General features: G+C 42.4%; 1 protein-coding gene and 1 long non-coding RNA gene across 2 annotated transcripts in view; one reads left to right on the top strand and one right to left on the bottom strand.

Annotated features, from left to right (window-relative positions):
- Nucleotides 1–1,983, top strand: part of LOC108921664 (uncharacterized) — a 130,051-nt gene extending 128,068 nt beyond the window's left edge. Inside the window, exon 5 of the long non-coding RNA XR_001965076.1 lies at nt 1,908–1,983. This is a non-coding gene — a long non-coding RNA (uncharacterized LOC108921664). The remainder of the gene's footprint in view (nt 1–1,907) is intronic.
- Nucleotides 932–20,203, bottom strand: part of LOC108921663 (F-box-like/WD repeat-containing protein TBL1XR1) — a 34,646-nt gene continuing 15,374 nt past the window's right edge. Inside the window, exons 2-17 of the mRNA XM_018731247.2 lie at nt 15,564–15,631; nt 12,289–12,357; nt 4,761–4,870; nt 4,279–4,424; nt 3,641–3,869; nt 3,405–3,537; nt 3,173–3,314; nt 2,982–3,045; nt 2,782–2,879; nt 2,624–2,684; nt 2,357–2,478; nt 2,196–2,270; nt 1,925–2,052; nt 1,609–1,774; nt 1,393–1,494; nt 932–1,149 (exon numbers count right to left, since the gene is read on the bottom strand). Coding sequence (XP_018586763.1) covers nt 1,123–1,149; nt 1,393–1,494; nt 1,609–1,774; nt 1,925–2,052; nt 2,196–2,270; nt 2,357–2,478; nt 2,624–2,684; nt 2,782–2,879; nt 2,982–3,045; nt 3,173–3,314; nt 3,405–3,537; nt 3,641–3,869; nt 4,279–4,424; nt 4,761–4,818 — 1,551 coding nt within the window. The 5' untranslated portion in view covers nt 4,819–4,870; nt 12,289–12,357; nt 15,564–15,631 and the 3' untranslated portion in view covers nt 932–1,122. The remainder of the gene's footprint in view (nt 1,150–1,392; nt 1,495–1,608; nt 1,775–1,924; nt 2,053–2,195; nt 2,271–2,356; nt 2,479–2,623; nt 2,685–2,781; nt 2,880–2,981; nt 3,046–3,172; nt 3,315–3,404; nt 3,538–3,640; nt 3,870–4,278; nt 4,425–4,760; nt 4,871–12,288; nt 12,358–15,563; nt 15,632–20,203) is intronic.

The following is a 20,203-nucleotide window of genomic DNA, read 5'->3' as shown; positions in this document are numbered from 1 at the left end:
GGCCGTGAAATCAACTTAAAAACAACAGCGTCTCTCTGTCATTATCGGTCAGCAATTTGCACACAATTAACGAAAACCTGTTTGAGCGGCGGCCAGGGTTCCGCCATGCTGCTCTAAAATGCATTTCGGCTATCAATTTATCATTAAAAATAGAAGCTTACAGCAAGTCTCCCCTTTGCAAATGATTTATTCTAGAGGGACCATAAGTCTGCTGTATGGCAGCGTTACTTTGATTTAACAGTGTTCAGAGGACATGTCTTCAGAAGCTATAGATAGAATCAGTCATTAATACTGGAACCTAGTATCTCACTGACAAAAAATAATCTGCAGTTTACTAATGAATGATGCTTTTTTCGTAACAGCTACAGCAGTAAACCATTGTCCAGAAAACTCTATGAATGAACTTTTTAATAACATTGCTCTACCAATAGTGCACAATCCACCCATAATGATGGTTTTAAAGCAAAATGATGCACCAAGCATCGTTTTTCAATTTTTGTGCCCATCTTGTTTTTGTAATCCTTTAGATCCGGCAGAATAACTGTCCCCCTTTGGGGAAAGAAAAAAAAAAAACTACTGCATTTAGATCACCGGTAAAACCATAGTCTCAAAACTACACCTGAAGAAAAAGTGAGATTGAGTGCCACTCCTCCACAACATTTGAGTCACAGAACATACAGTACCAAAGACGTTTAACTGTTTTCTGTCCAAGAAGAAAAAGAAAGAAACAGCAGTAGCATAAGTGACAGTTCTGTTTCATGCAGCTGTAACCTAAAATAAAAAAAACTGTTAATACATTTAAGAGAGAACAAAAAAGGGGGGAGGGAGCTGACTGCCGCAGGATTAAGAAAGCTGAAATGGCAGCACACACACAAGCTGATCTGCAAACAAAAACTCTGGTTCTAAGAACAAAAAGTACTTGTAAGTTTTGGTAAAGATTTTTTTTGGGGGGGGGGGGGTCCTTTGTTAAACTCATTTTCTCTTGCGGGAGTGCGGTGGTCTCACGGGTCATCTATCCCAGCTGTAGTGGCGTGCCATGGGTTCAACGGGGGTGTCGCTTGGGGACAGTCGTTTTGGCTATGTACACATTCATAGTCGGTCCATGGCTTCCAACTAGTAGCATTATTTCCGTAGGTCTAACACACAAACCTGCAACAGATACAGAAGGGGGCTCATGTTCGGCGCATCGCGGCTTTAAACGTGTATAAAGCGCAGAAGCACTAAACAAATGCTAAGGCTACTCCAGGACTGATATGAAACTTAAAGGAAGCAGCTTCACCCTCCTAACATTAAATAGCCAAAGTCTCTCTAAGGATCCAGCCCATACAGGTGTACTATGAACACTGAATTTATTTCATAATAAATAGTACACAACCCGAGGAGAGGACTCACAGATCCGTCTGATGCGCTGGCGCCCACTTTGTCCCCTGCTGCGTTCCAGCACACTTCAAAGATGCCGCCTGTGCCCCTGTAGCTGTGCACCAAAGCCCCCGTCTATGAAAGTGACAAGGGTCAACCGTGAGCTTTTCTTACAAAGTTCCCCAGTGTTAATTTCAGAATTATTCAGAATGACTAAACTTTCTATAATTGAGTGAAGAGCACAGTTACCTGTGTGTTCCAGATGTGGACGCACTTGTCGAAGGAGCCGCTGGCCAGAAACCTGCCGTCGGGGCTAAAGGCCACACTATAGACAGGCTCCTGGTGCTTGGTGAGGGTGTGGATGCAGATGCCTCGTTCCACATCCCACAGCCGCACCGTGGAATCAAAGGAGGCGCTGTGGGAAGGGGGGGGGGGGGTGTCAACACCACACCTGCACAGGCCTGCTGATATTGTTGTGGGCTTTTATAACCAGAGCTCTTGCAGCTGGGTATTTACTGACACCACTGTGTGTCTCCCCATGTCTACAGGCACAGGAGCCCATTACCTGGCAAGCATAAGGTTGGCGCTGGGGTTGTTGGTTCCAGGCCCTGTAGGGCTCCACTTGATAGTGTAAATTTCTTTGTTGTGCGCTTGCAAATCGTGCACGCAAGTGTCCTGTTTCATACTCCAGATCTGCCACCCAGCCAGTTTCCATGGAAATAAGAACACAAAGCAGGACTGCTGTGAGGAACGTGGCTGAATCTGCACTCTGTGACACCACCACAAGAATATGTATGACGTGAGAACAGCTCCCTCCTACAAATGATCAGGCTGACCTTCAGGGTCATGTCGTCCGAACAGGAAGCCAGCAGGTTGCCGGTCGGATCCCACTTGATTGCATTGACTTCATTCTGGAGGGACACAGCAGAGAGGTGAAAGCCGGTCCAGGGCACTGTCCCACAAGGCATGCGCTCGGGTACCAGAGGGCAGAGCTTACCGTGTGCCCTTGGAATGTCTTGATGGGTCTGTCCTGGCCAAGCTTACACACATGGATACACATGTCCGTGCTGCAGGAGGCAAACGTGTTGTTGCTCTGCCAGTCTACGTCGAGTGCTGGGGCTGTGGTGGAAATTGTTATGAAGAGTTAAGATCATTACAGCTGCAGTGTCTCCAAGGTGAAAAAGCCTGTTGTGGTGTACTGTTCCCTACAGCTCATTGCCCATTTAAAACCCTTATCTGTAAGGGCCGCAAATCCTCAACGTACCTGAGTGGAACGGAAACTGCTGCTTGGCCTCTCCTGTGTGTGCATCCCAGATAATGGTGGTCTGATGGGGAAGTACAGTTTCCATATGTTAGTTAGCATGACAATGTATTCATATGCAGTGGCTCCTATTGTAATTAAGATGCTGAAATAAAGTTTACCTTGTCCACACCAGCACTAAGGATAAAATTTCCTTTTTTATTCCACTTGAGAGCAAATATGGGACCTTTGTGTTGACCCAGGGTGCTTGCGAGATTACCTATTCAAGAAAACACATGCAACTCTTAAACAATCCAGGACACCCATTATCTGATGTAAGTTACTGCTAATTACATAATAGAAAAGGCAGCCAATTGCTCACCATCTTTTGTCCATATTCTCGCAAATCCATCGTAAGAACCTGTTGCTAGTAGTGTTCCTTCACTCTGTTGCAGAAGGTTAAATGTGAAAACACAGACACATGTTAGCCCTGAAGTCATAAAAGGTCTTTAAAACAAAACAAAAAAAAAATGAAGCCTCCAAAGACAAGCCATATTTTTCCGCAGGACTCACATTCCAGTCCAGTGATGTTACGTCTTTGTTACTGGGAACGTCCTGCCCCCCCTCCCGTATGCAGTGGCGGAGCACGAGCTGCGTGGAGCTGCTGGTGCTGTTCTCGCTCAGGTTCCAGATGCGGGCTGTCGAGTCCCCTGAGCTGTGGAGAGGTGCTCGGTGTCAGCCGTGAGACAAGGGTGTGTGGGGGAGGAAGAAAAAGGTGACAAGGCAAGGGGAACAGCTAACACACCCAGAGGCAAGCAGGTCGCTAACAGGATTCCAGGCACAGATGAAGACCTCTGATTCGTGGCCTCTCAACACCATGGCCTTGTTCTGGGGGATCTCCACATCCCCGTCGACCTCCATCATGTCCGCATGGTTGTCTGTCACGGGGGCATCGCACATAAATCACACCCAAGTGCGTAGTTGAACAGGACACCACCCAACACTGCACGCTGTAGAAAATGAATGTGAGCAGTGACCCACTAGTTAAGGTGTGCGCTCCGTTCTCCTCGCCATTAGCTGTGTTCTCGCCGTTCTTGGTGCTGCCCTGTGTGTTGGTGGCAGCCGAGACAGAGGCGGGTGGAGCGGCAGCGGCCTGTTGCTGTGCCAGCTTGTCCCGGTAGGCCTGCTGCCGCGTCTGCACCACATCAGGCATCACAGCGTCAATCAGCGACAGCGACTCAATCGGTCGCCCGTCAAACAGGGTGCCGTCCTGCAAACATGGAGAACATGGAGAGTCTTTCCAAGAATCCATAAAAGGCTAAACCCTGTTTGAAATCCATTCAATGGCAGCAGCAGTAGGTGACTGAAAAAAGGTGTTTAAATGGGTAAGACAGTCCAACAAAACTAAAAGGAATCAAGTTTTATCTTGTTCCAATGAGCTTCCTCTTGGCACAAGAGCTCAAAAACATTAGCATGATGGTGCTGGATTGGAAGCCAGGTTTATGTGTATCCGTTTACCATACATCCCTTTACGTTAGTAAATGTGTGAGGGGAAAAAAAGCTTATACACACAAAGTAATTTCCCCTTTTTGAAGTGAGCAAGTCTCTAATGCTTTTAAGTGAAAAGCTGCATAGGTTTTGCTGTATTAAAATTAAAAGTGAATGACTGTTCGCCTCACCTCATTGATGCTGACCTCGGCCTCCACGTACTGCAGGCCCTTCTGTATGATGGAGATGAGAGCAGCAGGGGGCACCAGGGCTCCATTGATGTTGGACTGGCTGATGTGGCTCTCTATGCCAAACGTGAAGGCGGAATGGGAGAACCCTGAGGGAGGGAGGACAGCGGCAGCAAACCGGCAGCATTAACACATACCGATGCGTGTCTGACACAAAACGAACCAAACCAGTTACAGAACATGTGACCTTCAGGAAAAGGTGTGGGCATTTCATGACGGTAGCTTAATCACTGTGGCATTATTTATTTTTACAAATGCTGATTTTCACTGACCTAATTCTCTACATAATGCATAATAGTGTACCTAATCAAAGACAACAGTGTTGTTCACGAATGTTAAATGCTAACTTTTAGGGCTGAGATAATAAAATTTGACAGCTAATAATTAATAGCATGTGGAGGTGCCTTTGTGGGTGTGGTTCCAACCTGATTCCTGCAGGTATCTGTACACCAGGAAGTTGACCTCATCACTGCTTATGCTCATCTTTACTCCTGGTTAAACCATGAGGTCAGCACGCAGGACGCAGGACACAGGCCTGCAGAGAGAGACAAGAGGAGGAAAACATGTGTCACGTACCTGTACCAAACACAAACATGCACGCGGATGCACGGTTTGAGAGCTACCGCTCCAGAGTGGCCGGCAACGTGGCAGGAAAGCACATCTTGACCTCCCTGCTATAATTCCTTCTGCAGCACAACCCCTCCTCCACCCACGTCTTATTTCAATCAAACGTCTGTTGTTAGCGGGTAGCCGAAGGCTTTATTCCTCTGGAAGTGAAGCACTTAAAGGGTTGTTTGTATGCATCGAGCATTCCCCCTCTGCAGCACAGTTCACACAAGGATACTGCTATGTGCTGCGTCAGGAGACACAGCCCGCTCTATGCTGCCAGAGGTTAACGGTGGACGACAATGCATCTCTTTCTCCTTCAAAAACAAGCTGCAGCTCCAGCAGCCGCCACTGCTCCATTTGTGGCAGCAGCGCACTGCGGTCGTGGGCTCCACGCACCCGGTGCCGTCCCTGCAGTGGGGCTTAGCTCTCGGACTGGAGCCTCCACGTGCCGTGCCCTGCCACCGCTAACCTAGTTACAGGGGCCTGTTGAGGAATATGGGTATTAACTGCCGTCTGAAATGGGCGCAGATGCCTCAAGGTGATGGTGAGCCCAGGAAAAAGCCTATCAGACCACGGCAGTGGGCTAAGAGTTCCAGCAAGACAGAAAGTCCTGCTTTTCCACAAAAATACTATGCTAACTGTACACTATTAATAAACTCTGTGCACAGATTTAGATCATTTACAGTAAATGTTGCTAGAGGAGGCTTATGGGTTTTCCAGCAGCTCGGACAATGAGGATTAGGATATGAAAACCACACTCCATACAAATGACGGTTTGCTTTTCTGTGGCAACACTTCCGAGAGCGAGAGCGCTGTACACATGATCTCTACTCAAATCAGTCACAAACACCACTGTGCTGTGTGAGTGATACAACACACACATGCCATTATGTGTAGTAATGTTTGCAAATTGAGTAAAAACATTTCCTATATTTAGATTTCCTGACTACAGTTGGTCATTCCTTCATTACACTGTTACAGACAGACAGTGAATGAAAAAAGTCATAAGTGCCATGAATACTGCAAACTTTACTGTGTTTTGTCCCTTTGGTATGTGTGGTTTTTAAAAAGGAAAAAGCTCTAAGCAATATTTTTTAAGTGAATTATTATTCATGTGCTACACAAGTGAGAAAGTGAAACAAATGACAAACTTTCTTATTATATATACACAGACATTTTATAAATATTACCTTCAGCTGAAAATATTTTTCCAACAGGACCCATATTAGCAACAGTGAGTGTGTCAAATGTTTTGGTACATCACAGTACAATCAAGGAAGTGCTTCGTGGAGATTTTCCAAAAGAAACAAATCCAAATGGAAAAAGTCTAATCGGAAAATGACACTCCAAGTGCAAGCTTTTACACACACCGTGTAATTCAAAAGATAACTATTTAGCCGGAATTGACTCCTATACACAAACTAGAACAATATCAATAGTACAAGTCACAAAGAGCCATGAACAAGTAATATAACATCATTCTGTCTGGATTAGATCTGGGTGACAAAGACCTTTTCCTAGTGCTCATTCAAAACAAAGAACACAAATTATGTACACTGTCTCATTTTAGTGTAGAACTGCTTGTTTTCAGCTGCTCATCACACTGATGGTTGCCCAAATAAAACAGCTAGATAAGAAATAAAATGTTGTGTTAAAGAGAGAACACTGTCTTAAATCAAAAACGCTGATGCGCACATGATGGCTTCCCAGTTGCTGTACCTCAGAGTACGCTTCACTGTGCCCTGCAGACCCATCTGGTGATCTGCCTCCCACCAGCCACATGCTGTGGTTTCCAGCCTCCGTGCTAAATCTGTTAGCATGTACGGCTCAAGAATGTCAGTGTCGTGTAGCGATACTCCCAGTTCCTGGTCAAAACACGGCAGATTCCACGCCGGGACTACTCGCTGTGTGTGGCAAAAGCGCAGTTCACAATGAATTGGTCAGTCTTTCTTTCGCATAACTACACCCCTGCTTTGATTATGCATTATGTGTAGCTCAGTGTGTTGAAAACTATTTGAACATTAAAGTGTGGATTTCTGATGAGTTTCCCTTACCCATAGTTGCAGTTCCACATTTGATGAGTCAGTGATTCCTCATTGCTTTCATAAGGGGCACTGACAATTATCACAAAAAACTCCAAACACAATATGAAGCTATGCATCAAGATGACTGGTCGATTCTTTTGAACTTTAATATGTACAGGCAGACATTGGTCATTTTGTGCTACAATCCTCCTCCTACATTCTACATGTAATGAATATAATGTACACACCATGTGTTAATGGTATTGATGAAATGCAAAGATTTGCTGCTCTGTTCAAAATTTTTACTAGACCTCTGAAAGATTATGTTTTGTCTGTGGAACGGGCTTCTAAATATTACTTGGCGTAATGGTTGCGCTTTTCACATGAATCACTGTAAGGTGTAACTAAAAACCCTACTGTACTGTAAATTGACATTTGTTCAAAGTCCTCAACAAAAAGGTGCTTTTAAAAAATACAAAATAAAAAAAACATGATTTACACATAACCAAATAATAGTTGTAATCAAGCCCGCATTCACTCCAACGAGAGCAGAAACACCAGCAAGTTGCTCAAGAGTGACCAGGGGGCTACAATCGATGTTTTATTCCCCCAAATTAAATCCCAGCACCAGGGCTTAGAGCTCATCTGAACCACAGAATCAATGGGCAAGGGGGCTCTTTGGTTTCGCTTATCATCACAGGATGTCTCGAGGCACGGTCTGTTGAAGAAACACCTACCGCTTGACCATACGCTGACAATGACCTGTCATTGTACACTTTATACATGTAACATGATAGCTTGTTTATAAGCAAGTGTAGCCAATTAGGAAATGACAGTTTAAAGTATTTCAGTTGAAGGTATTAGCCTATAATCATTTCATAAAATGTCACCCAACAGTGTGACTGAGATCAAATTTCCCATAGATAATGACTCCGATTAGTAACAGAAGAAATGGGATCGTCAGATATTGGCTGTTATGACCCCTAATGACCTCGGCGCCTGCACCTTGTAACTAGGCTATGTTCCCTTCGAAACGACTCAGCTCTGCTCACCAGAAGTCACACAGCAACAGAGACAGTCGTGATGGATGAAGATGGACTCGGCAAACTGCTTTGACGTGATGCTCATTGAGCTGAATAACAGGGACCCTTGGTAATGCGTCAGCCAGCTTAACCTACTTTAGATTTATCTCCGTAAGTGCCAGTTTCACCATGAAAACAACATTACATGGGCAACCAAGAATAGATTGCAAACCCCTCCTTTTTATGTTGCATTTCACGTTTCTTACTGGCCTGCGGCAGGTCAACAGTTTCCACTGTGTGCGACTGGAAATAATTACAGTTCCTTCTGGGAAGTGGCCATGATTATGGTTGACAGTGCAACCTCAAGCAACGAGTTGAAAGTAATACAGCAAACATGGTGCCTGCACGGGAAATATCTTCCCCCAATCCAACCGAGCTATGAAAACCAGACGGCTATAGAAATAAACAATGGCCTGGCTAGGAGCTCTTGGATGCTACGGGCCTTTGGAGTGAAACGCCCACACTTATGCCACAGATGAAAACAAGTCCACCAATCAGAACCAGGCCACCTTGTACTCGGTCAGACACCACGATCTACAGCATCAACGTCAATACTAAAATAATCTGTACGAGGCTTATGCAGTGTACAGTTCGTAACAGAGCAACATAAACACAAGGGCAATGAAATGATCCCAAATAAAGTGAGCAAAAGTGCAAGCATGGTATTCTGCATATTAGAAGGTTCACCTTTTTCATGCTCCACAATAAATAAATGGTTGTTAAAATCCCATTACCATTTTCAAAGTAGATTGTAACTATTGGGAATCCAGGCTCAACTAAATTAGCTCCAGTGAGTTTTGAAGGTTAACGAATCTGGCCGATGTGCTAGAAAAACCAAACAGCTCAGCAGCTTACTCGATGAAACAGAACCCTTTTATATCACCCCTGAGAGGAGGCATGCCACTAGCTCCTGGAATGGCGGTCTGAGTGACAGATGGCACAACCGGGGTGCCCCTTTTGGGTGTTGTTTGCACAGGTCCGACCATGTGCCAGAGATACGTCGGATGCTGTTATCTATCTCAGATAACACAAACTGAAATCACCTCAGGACCATCTGGCCCACGTGTGGACAGCCAATACCTAAGTGCTCTCCATTTCATTCTCATTCCTTGCTATTCCGAGGTGTTTTACAGACAGTGTATTCTACGTTGACATCAACAGGACAAACTCAAGGGTTGCTCGCGTCTTTCCACAGACTGAACGCAAAGTGCATGAATTCATGGCCAGTTTAAATGTCAGACTGATGTCAACTTGCCATCTCAACAAAGTCTTCAGCTGTATTAATGTGCCATCCAAACCATGAATAAAAGATGTGTCAGGTTTAAAGGCATAAAAAGCAAAAAACCTTCACTGACAAAGGCTGTTTGGTGGCACTGGGGCTCATTTCAACTAGCATACTGCTCTCTACAAAATCAGAAAGGAGATACCTCCACAGATGAGTATATTAAATCACAGTATCTTTTTAATAGAATGCCCTTCTATTAATAGAAGGCACCTTATATTCTGAAACATGGCTTTTGCAGTAATGTGTGACGAAGAATAAACTACACATTTTAGTGTAGCGTTTTTGGTCATCACATCTTTGCTGATGGTGAAGCTCCTTCGTGAATTTTCTGAAGGGACCTGCGTTAAAAGTGCCTCGATAAGCGCTGCTAATTACATTAGCTGAACAAAAGGTCAGTCTCTATACACACTTTGTGCTGCTGGTGATGAACAGCTCTGTTATGCTGGTCACCTTCTGCAACCTCTGAATATCTCCAAGTAGGCCAGCATCCCTTCCACAGGACAATGAATCATACAGAGGCACTGGCCAGCTCAACGAGTCCATGTTTACAAATGAAATTGGCTGAACTTAATTCGTAAAAACCATAATTCTCAATTTGGCTTTGAGAAGAGTTGCAAACATTCACTGCAAATATAATGGTGTGAACAGTATTTATAATGAAACAGGACATTCACAGGGTGTTGCTTGCTGCCGCAGTGCTCTCGCTAACACTTGTCAGGAAGCCAAGAGACACGACTTTGGGATATTTTAAGATCTTCCTCAGCTGAGGTGTGAAGTCTGTAATTCCTTGCAGGGTGTGGCTGAGGAGAAAAGAAAGTTTCTCAGACCTGGAGCACTGCTGCAAAATTAATTTCTTCATTGTTTGCATTTATTCTGTTAAATTACCTTAAAAAAGTGACGCATTAAAAGTTCACACAACTATGTTTACTATGTTTATATGCTTTAATAATGACAATAAAGGAGCTGTGATTAACATTAAGGTCAAAGTCTTAAATTTGGACTTAGTCAAAAATTACATTATAAAGCCCAGTATGCTGTTGGTGCAAAAGCAAAAAAAAAAATGATCTAATCTTCTGTGTGTGTGTGTGCACATACATGCAACACATATTGTGAGGGCTAAGTCAGACTCACCCTTGATTTAGCTGTCAAAGTGAGATATGACAAATATATTTAGGGCATCGTTTTAGGCTTTCTCAGCATTGTACGTATGTATTACGTTTGCAACATGCTTCACTTCCTTCTTATCTTTTCAAATATCTTCTACTTGCTAACTGATGTGCTTCATTTATTAGAGAACCATACAGTTTCACAAGTCTGCCCGATTCATCACTTTGTATCTCTAGTTAGTACGAATCTGCTGTTCTGTTCAGTGAAATGGATTTGTCGGGTAAATGTATTATTTTTACACTTGAAAAGCTGATGACTGCAGGTTGGTTTCACCTATCGGTGTGCGCTGTTTCAACGGCACACGATTTTGGTCCTCTGAACTGGACTGGAACATTTATGGAAAAACCTGTTATTACGTGTGTGTATGTGTTTTGTTTCGCAATATGAGTGCAACTCATCAAAGGATGGAGAATATATATAGTATGATTGTGAACCATGTTAAAGGCCAGTCTCAGTTGCAGTGCTGTAATGAATATTCACACACTTTATCAAATATCTATGAAGACATTTTTTCCACAGAATGATTAAACTTAGCCCTTTCATTTACATGCCATGCTGCTTTAGTTAGGCAATTGCAACTGGTACAGAAGTCGCCCTATATTTGCAATATTTCTCTGCAGATTCATAGCATATTTATATATGTATAAAGTATGAAATAACCAGTGCTGTGTATGTTTAAGGCCTTTTTCCCTACTCATAGCATATTTTTCCAGTGTATCTCAGAAACACAAATTTTAGTCTATATAACTAACCCCAGAAAAAAATGCTTTTTCTCATCAGAGTTGCAGCTGAAAAACAGTGGCAACTCAGCAATGCATTTGCAGAACAAACAGGGTCTCTACAGTGGACATCCAGGCAGAGCGATGCCCTGAAAAGAACCAACAGACCAAAGCGAGTGTATAGATTTGATGTCAACAGAGGTTAGCCGTTACAAATTTCGGTCAGCTGTGAGCTGAAGGTTAAAAACTGCATGTGACAAACAGGCTGAGATGACGGGATGGATCCTAATGAGGCCTTCCCGCCTAATGTGCTGACAGGACAATCGATAACAAATTTGCTTTAATCTCCAGACAAGTCAGCATCCATCCAAGAGGATCCGTTCACTCTTGACAGCAGCTAAGATGTAACCTTTCACCCTTCAATCAAATGCATGATTAAACTAAACTGTTCAAAATAAGACAGGTGTGGGCTATTCTGGTCCAAGACTGCAAAGGTTTAAGGAGAGACAAGGTTCCAAAAAACACCTAGACAAATGAAGTCACTTTATTACAGTGTACGCCCATTTAATCACACACACCCTTCACTGTGCATTCCATCAAATCGGGTGAACGCTGAAAAGGAAATATTTATGATGGTAGTGGCTAAAGCCTCATATCTGTCCACCAACCACTTCACAGTTGGGCAGTGGTACAAAGATGGGTGTCCCTACAACGCAGCATGCGTGACAAGGCAAAGATTTGGTATCTTACAGATAAAAACCAGAGAGAACATATAGGAGCTGCTTTTTAACCTGGGGATCATATTGTGTTTTTAACCACTGAGGTAGCAACTTACATCCATACACTGTATAAAATTGAGGGAGACAAGGGGGGGGGGGGGGGGCATGTCTTCAAGTCTGAATTTTCAACTGTTCAAGACTTGTCTCAGTACATCTTAGATCGCACCTGCTTACACCCGAGGAAGCAGACCTACAGTTCAGACACCTGTTTACAACGCTCTTTGGTTGGACATTATCGACAAAGGACCTGCTTTTTTTTTTTTCAAAAGCACTTGGAGAAACACTTACCACAGTATTAATGCCACAGATTCCACAACACAAAGGCTTAAGAAGAATGCTGTCCCACAGCCTGAGTACCTGCAAAGACCAAAAAGACCAAGTAAGCACTGATGGAAAACATGCTGAATTTGATAGGGCTACTCTGTCTATGACCTTGTGTAAAATGTGGAAAAAATGTCTTACCAGTGAAATTATATCACCATGTACTTAACCAGAACCAAAAAAAGATTACTGTGAATTTTTAAATTCTTTTGAGGTCATTTTAAGCGGCTATTTGCCTTTAAATATATTATGTTGTATAGTATTATGTTATTTATGCATTACAGGGTTTATATATTATATATCTGGGGGAAGTCCTGTAATTAGATTTAAAATACTTGTCTATTTTTAACAGAAATATGAATAAATTTGGGGGAAAATGCCAAAAACAAAAAATACATATTTAAAAAACAAAGAGCTGAGCACAGACAAGGAACAGATCAATTCAATAATATTCAGTCCAAAAAAAGGACACGTGTGTAAATGACTGCGGACATGAAACAAAGTCAAACTTGGCCCAACTGGCCTGAGGAGCTGTGGGCTCAAACCCTTTCTGTGGCCCATTGTCTAGTGTTAAGTTTAGTGTACCAGTGGGCAGCCCTGGCTCATACCCTGGGCCTCCTGCCATCTCCCTCACAAGAGGAAGTCTCTCTCACAGCTCTTAGACCTCTTTGTGAGCCTGCACCTGCTGAACTCATATCGTAACGGGCATCCGTTTCGGACAGAAACCAACTGACCAGCTCTGCTCTCTGTCTGGCCATTTGCAACACAAAAAAGCAGGTGTTATATTAAGTGTTGTCCTGGCTCTGACAATTTTGGCCCGGAAGCAATGGGAAAGGACTGAGATTTGGACATGACAAGGGACGTGGGTCTTGTGGGCAAGTGCTCTGGAGATCTCAGGTGGAAGAATACTGACTGCTGTTGTCTGCTGCTTGAGCTAAAGGATGTGACACAAATAAAGAGGTGTGAAGGGCCATGCTGTTTCACAGGTCTTTGGAGTTGACTAAGGAAGCAAAACATTTGCTTCAGAGTAGACCAGGCTGTTGTGTCTTTTATTATGAGTTCCTCTTATCATCAGTAACAGGAGCTAAATATCTCTGAACAGCTCTGAAGGAGTCAAGTCCCTTGTTATGGCTTCTGATACCACATTAAACACCCTTAGGAAGCTAACTTAAAAGTGCCCGCTACTGTTAAAAAAATGGCACCAGCTCCTCCATCATCTGCTCAAGACAACTGTGATGTTAATAGAGTAAAAAATCATTTTAAAACTGCTTAGGTTTTTCTTTCCTTTTCTCTCTTTTCTTTCAGACGACTTGCATGATAAGACGATTCAGAGCACTGACAACAACCGCTGCACCTGCTGTCATCGTTTGTCATTGCCCAACTGCTGTAACCACAAGGACAACGTCCTCTTCGAAAAAGTGTGCACTCACGCTGAACAGACTCAAACATGTTCTGACTCAACAGGCATGAGGGAATTTTGGAAGATAGACAAGTTGGTGGGGGATAACCAGTCAGGGACTATGATCAAAAGCTCCGTGCTCTTGGGGTAATTCAGTTTCCTCAAGGTGCTTACTTTGCTCTTTTTAAGACAAACCTTCACATGTGTTCATAGAAATCACATTCTCACCAGCAGGAAATATACCAGCTAGCAGTATAATGTTACAGTGGTAGCATACAAAAATAAACTTACACTAAAGTAAACATGTTGACCTAGCAGGTGACTGCAGAAATCAACAAGATGGTTACATGTCACACAAAATTTACTAGTTTCATTGTACTAGTAAATTAGACTATCAACAGAAAAATTCTGAAACTTGTGGAGAGATGGAGATCATTTCATCAGTATTACTCCCACTGATTTTAATTGAGTCATTTAAAATCCAATTGTATAAAATACAAAAGAGTACAGTTACAGCTGTATTCACCATGAGTCACGGTGCCTCCACTCTCATCTAATCACACTTTCCAAAGTCCAGGCTGAAGGTCATTCAACTCGTCCACGAATGCTAGTAGTTTCTGATGAAACGCAACACTCCCCAGAAAGTACACACATCTACTAGTTGTGCACTACATATAAATCTCCCTCGTCTTCCACAACACACATATTCATGTCACTGAATAACACGATCTTTTGGTGGCGGTCAGAAGGGCTGAATTTCCCATGAAGTCGGGGGAAGGAGATCTGAAATACGAATGGATATTATACCATTATAGTAATGTGGACCTGCACTCAGCCTAGGTGCTGATGTAACTGTACCGCAGAAACCATAAAGAGAAGGGAATGAGAACACTACTTTGCTTTTTTGGGGGAGGATTTGTAGAAGTACTCTCCAGGTGTCCAGCTTGGAAGGCAATACATTCCCTGGAAAGAAACTCAGTGGGGCTGGAAAGCCAAACGCCAGTACACTGACAGTTTTACAGAAGAGAATGCACTGAACCTGCCTAACTATTTCATCTATCAATCCAATTTTAAAGGAAACTCACTGCAGTGAGAAAATGGGCAAACATTTCATCAGATATATATATATATATATATATAAATTTTAAGGAAATTGAAATTTATTTAAAAATAAAAAATACAAATAACTCTGTACAGCCACAGAGATGTGCCAAGAGCAACTGGACTTCTACAGCGTATTTATTACACCACTGTCTCTAGGGTGACCCAGACCAGCTCACAGCCACTTGAAGATCATTTTCATTCAAAATTCAGTGTTCTGAGTCCTTCTCCCTAGCTGTCACATTCCTTCTTTCTCTCTCTCGCGCACGCGCTCTCTCTCTCACAAACACTCACACACACAGAAACCACAGCTCAGACTAAGGCACCTGACTCTTTGGCCCTTCACGGGGGGGGATTCTAAGTGCAGCATCAAAGTTCTCGGTCTTTCTTTGCCCCACTAGACGTGCAGACTGGCAGAGTGCCAGGTGAAACATCAGCATGCTCCCCGTCCCTGTTGCCCTCAGTTGCCGAGTAGGTACAGGAGGACCAGATAAGCGTACCCAGCCCTGACAAGAGACGTGACAAAAACAAAACAAACCCACCCAGGACATATGCTTTCTACCACATTACTGTAACATAATTATGTACAAAACCCTCAAAGTCTTCATACTAAATAAATCCCACCTTGTAAACAAAATTATTTTTTCAGTCTCTCCAGACAAATTGTGTCCTTTTAAGACTATAGTGAGAAAATAAAATTAAGCCTATAGTACTATGTCTGGGAATGGACTTAAGAGCTTACCATGTGACCACGTGTTGCTGAGTTGCTCCCTGACAACCTTGTGGTACGACAGGGTACCTTTCTTCAGCCTAAGGAGAAAATGAAGAAAAAGAAAAAAAATGTCACATTCCAGCTCTGGCCTCATTTGAAACCTCCATGAGTACGTAAGAGAGTAAATCGAGGCATCTACAAGGGGGAAAAATACTATGCCTAAATCATACAAGGAACTGGCCAGCTATTTCAAGTGTTTTCTTTCTCTGTAAGAATTTTGCTTTTGGTTATTTTCATATATCCCCTTCAAAGTCTAAATTATTAACAAAATATCTAAAATTGAGGGGGGCGCGGTGGCGCAGTGGGTTGGACCAGGTCCTGCTCTCTGGTGGGTCTGGGGTTCGAGTCCCGCTTAGGGTGCCTTGCGGCGGACTGGCGTCCTGTCCTGGGTGTGTCCCCTCCCCCTCCGGCCTTACGCCCTGTGTTGCTGGGTAGGCTCCAGTTCCCCGTGACCCTGTATGGGACAAGCAGTTCCGAAAGTGTGTGTGTGTGTGTGTGTGTGTGTGTGTATCTAAAATTGACACATCTGTTTCTAATCTTGCATTTATTTGAAACTAAAACTAAAAATAAGTACTTAAACACATTCTTAACCATGACACACATTTACAGAAATCATTTCCTGGCCTCTTTTCAAAGTTTTATTTTGTTGGTTTTGTAACTAGTGTCCCCTGTAAATATTAGTTTGGATCTCTCAAAACAATTCTAACCTGTAGGTGCTTCAGCTTTTACACAGGTCTGAAAAGGTAAAAACAGCAACTGCTCCATGCAACAGATTTAATTAACACATTTCTTGGCTGTGACACGAGTGTTTAAGGCCTTCCTTTCCCTGCCGAATGACACTAAAGTAGGTGCCGATTTTGGAACGCAAAACTGAATAGTTCTGGTGCAGTCTCACACAGTGCCCTTCATATGTGGTCTTGTGCAGGAGGGTGATGCAGTAATACATGGAAAATTAAACTGGTCAGGAAACAGCAGCAGCAGCAAAGATCATTGCAGGGCAGCCCTGCAGTTCCTTTAGCAGCTATCGATCTCTCTGAGCTGACTGCGAGCTACAGAATTTACAGCACAATGCTTCTCATCAGTGACACGACTATGACCTTGTCATTTGTGGGGAAGAAAAAAACCTGAGCATTGTTTTTTAATAAAAACTTTCTCATTGGCTGCTTGACCATAATTGTTGTGGGGCTCAATAACTCTTACAAACGCGTTTATAAGACAGCTGTAGGCTAATAGGTTGAAAAGGGGATGTTATGTCTGTTCTCTGCTTGCTGGATTGAAGTTACACAAATTGGAAAAATAACAGACAAAAACCCACAACACATACTTATTGCTGCTGTTGTTGTAAGCCAATACCACACACAGAGTAGTTGGACAAAGCAACAGGGTGGTAGACATGTACAATTTAATCATACTGTTATTGGTTACTGGTTCATGTTAAATGTTCCTGCAACTGATGTATATTTAGCAATATTTTTAACATTTTGCAATTTCACCTAATGTTTTATGATACAGTTGTTGATTTGTTGCAGATTTTTTCAGCATATCATCTTTATCATACTACCATAACTCCCTACAACTTTCCAATGTAGGATCGGTCATATAAGGTCAGCTAAAACCACACATCTATGAACTTTTGGATTAGGACTATCAATTCACCTGGTCAACCTGAACACTAGTGGTAACAATTTGGCCTGCATACAATTAAGCGTATTCCAATAGCATGTAAATATGAACACTAGCGAGAACAGAAAAAGTCCATCAGGACACGTGCCTGTTAACATGTCCCCTACGCCATGTGACATACACACGACAAGACAAGAAAAGCAGGTGATAGTACCACTAAACTAACCAGTGATGTGAATTAAACCAAAACACTGCAGGAGCATCATGCTGTTTTCTGTTATCTTTCAGAAAATGACTAAAGAACTACAGAAGGAAGTAACTCAATGTGTCAAACCAAAACAAAGCACTCCACAAGTATAGTCAGCTTACTGGCCCCTGTCTGGGGCTTTCCAGCAGAGCTCATTCTCTCTCGAAGGAAAACAGGTTTATTCTTCATCCAGCTTTTATTCTGTCACCCGTTATACCACAAGCATGCAGGTCAGGCAACTCCATCTCTGCAGTGCTTTTACTGAGACTGCAAAGTGGGAAGTGGGTGGGAGGGATGGCCATTTTCCTCAGCTCTCCTTTAAATTCACCATCTGGATCCTGAACTGCTGTGTATTTCAGACAGCTTCACATAAAAGTGATATACAACAACTTTTCCTTTATGCTTCATGTGTAACCTTTAATGTTTTTTGCATCACTGTGGAACTGTCTCTTAATCACACTGAAAGACTTTATTTGTAGTATGTGGTAAAGTATAATATTGTTATGTGACAGAAGTAGTGCCGTTTCACTTGTAAGAAGCAGTTCACACTTTGCTGGGAGACAAAAAAACGAAATGAGGGCAGACCAGACAGGAAACCACATGGTGGCCAGTGACACACATTATTGGTGCTAAAAAAAAATAAGCATGCAGGCAAGAAACAGGCATTACAGAACTGACCACAAAATGTAGTAGAAAGAAGAGTACATCATACACCAGCTGGACTTGTCAGTTCAAAATTTGCACTGGAGAAAAATAAAAACTATTCTTTACATGTTGATGTTAACTGTTTGAAGACTTGCTTGAAGGCCACTGCTAAACAAAATAAAACGTAAGTGCAAAAGACAAGCAGTCCTGTTAAAGGTAGGACACAACGGAAATGGCAGGAAATGTGTCTGTTAATTATGCATTTAAAAACCCAGGCCATGGAAATTTAAGAGCAAAAAAATTAATAGTAACCATTCTGCACAAAAGGGGACTCAAGGCTCGGATTTAGGTGTAAAAAAGACAATTAAATCCTACGTTGGACAGTTTGCCTTATTTCTGGAACGCTGTATGTAAACTTGAGGTCTGCCTGGTTACATTGGTCATTTTATCACCATAAGCATGGCAGGATCAACTGTTACTGCAGATCAAGAAATCTATTAGTCCGATAACTGCTGCGTCAGGAAATATCTCATGAGGAAGTCACTGTTGCATGCATCAGACAAGAACAGCACTACAAATCAAACAGGCTGCACAAAGCAAACGTGTGGTGTGTTGCCGAGTCACCGCTCGTTCTGATCAGGCTGGGATCTCGGTTGCTGTGGAAATAATCTCTCAATACCTCTTGGCTGTGGCGGAGGTGCTCGTCCTCCTTTAGCACCTGATTAATGATATGTGGTGACATCAAGACAGCTTGTTTACCATTTTTCACTTAAGCTGAAATGACTCCAAATTGAAAGGGCAGCAATGCAATAAAGAACTTCTTAAATAGGAGGTTGCAGGTTCAAGTTCTAGGATTGGATTGCTTCTTACTCCTCAGTAAGACATGTCATTTGAATGTAATATTGTGTGTGTGTATATATCTGTATTGATATATATGCTCTTTGTCACACACACAGACACTTCAATATATAAATGAAAATAAGATTTAAAGGAAATAATATATACAGCACTGTGTACTGTGGCAGCAGGTAGCCAAGATGTCCAGGGTCTCTCTTTACACTACGAAGATTCCCAGTTCAAATCCCACTCCTGTCCTTACTTTGAATTGATACAGTAAAAAATTACCCTGCTACATTAATGAGTAAATCATTGACAATACCTTGTTGTACAAACCTGGCAATCTACTTTGCCTTACACCAAGCTGTCGTCTTAGTGAAGGTTAATGCAGTAATTAAGTACCCTTGGATTGCTAAGTAAAATAAGGAAAAAACATTTTTTCACTTAATTTTTTTCCCCTAGCATTAGTCAGCTAACCCCTTATTCACTAATGTATCACTGACCAGGTAAAGGTTCTATTCATTACTCAGTGATATTACTTATTTTCTAATTTTTAACACGATATGACATCTTATTGAATGTATGCTGCTTTGGAGAAAAGCATTCGCTAAATGAATAAATGTATACTTGCACAGAGTATAACTGTACTACTGAACTTCAGGAGCTGCCAGAGGGGGTGGATCTATGTTCATTTTCAGAAACTGATTCTGGCCCTTCTAAAAATGGCAATGACAGATGGTTTTTGTATCATTCAGCTTTTTCTACAATAATATAACAAGCACGTTATGACATCCATTTGACTAAACCAGTAAATTTACTAGTGTGAGAGAAGCATTTTGTCTTTTGCCCAACAAAAAAAATCCATTAAATGCTTTCTCACCCATCTCAAGTGTTGATTGTGTAGAAACAGGCTCTTGTTTTCAAACACTCAAAGTGGAAAGATGGCAATTCTGTAGTCTGACCTTTCACAATACTACATAACAAGAATGGTCTATTTCCCTCCTTCCATAACCTTCATCACTTGAAAATAAGCTATCAGTATACTTAACAGTAGCGAATCAAGCAAGATGTGTAAACGAGGCAACTTTCCAGGTTTCAAAATGCGTTTCTGCTTGATTTGACATTAGTGCCATGGCTCAGACATACAACTTCCTGGTCCTGTGAACTACTGACATTTGGGCTGTAAAAATAATTTATGAATTTCATGGTGTCACATTTGCTTTGTTAACAGAGCCTCAAAACAACATTTTTTATTTTT

The sequence above is a fragment of the Scleropages formosus genome, chromosome 25 (genome assembly GCF_900964775.1).
Source record: "Scleropages formosus chromosome 25, fSclFor1.1, whole genome shotgun sequence".
Taxonomy (NCBI): domain Eukaryota; kingdom Metazoa; phylum Chordata; class Actinopteri; order Osteoglossiformes; family Osteoglossidae; genus Scleropages; species Scleropages formosus.
Note: the sequence above shows the minus strand (reverse complement) of the source record. Positions and strands in the feature narration are given on the sequence as shown.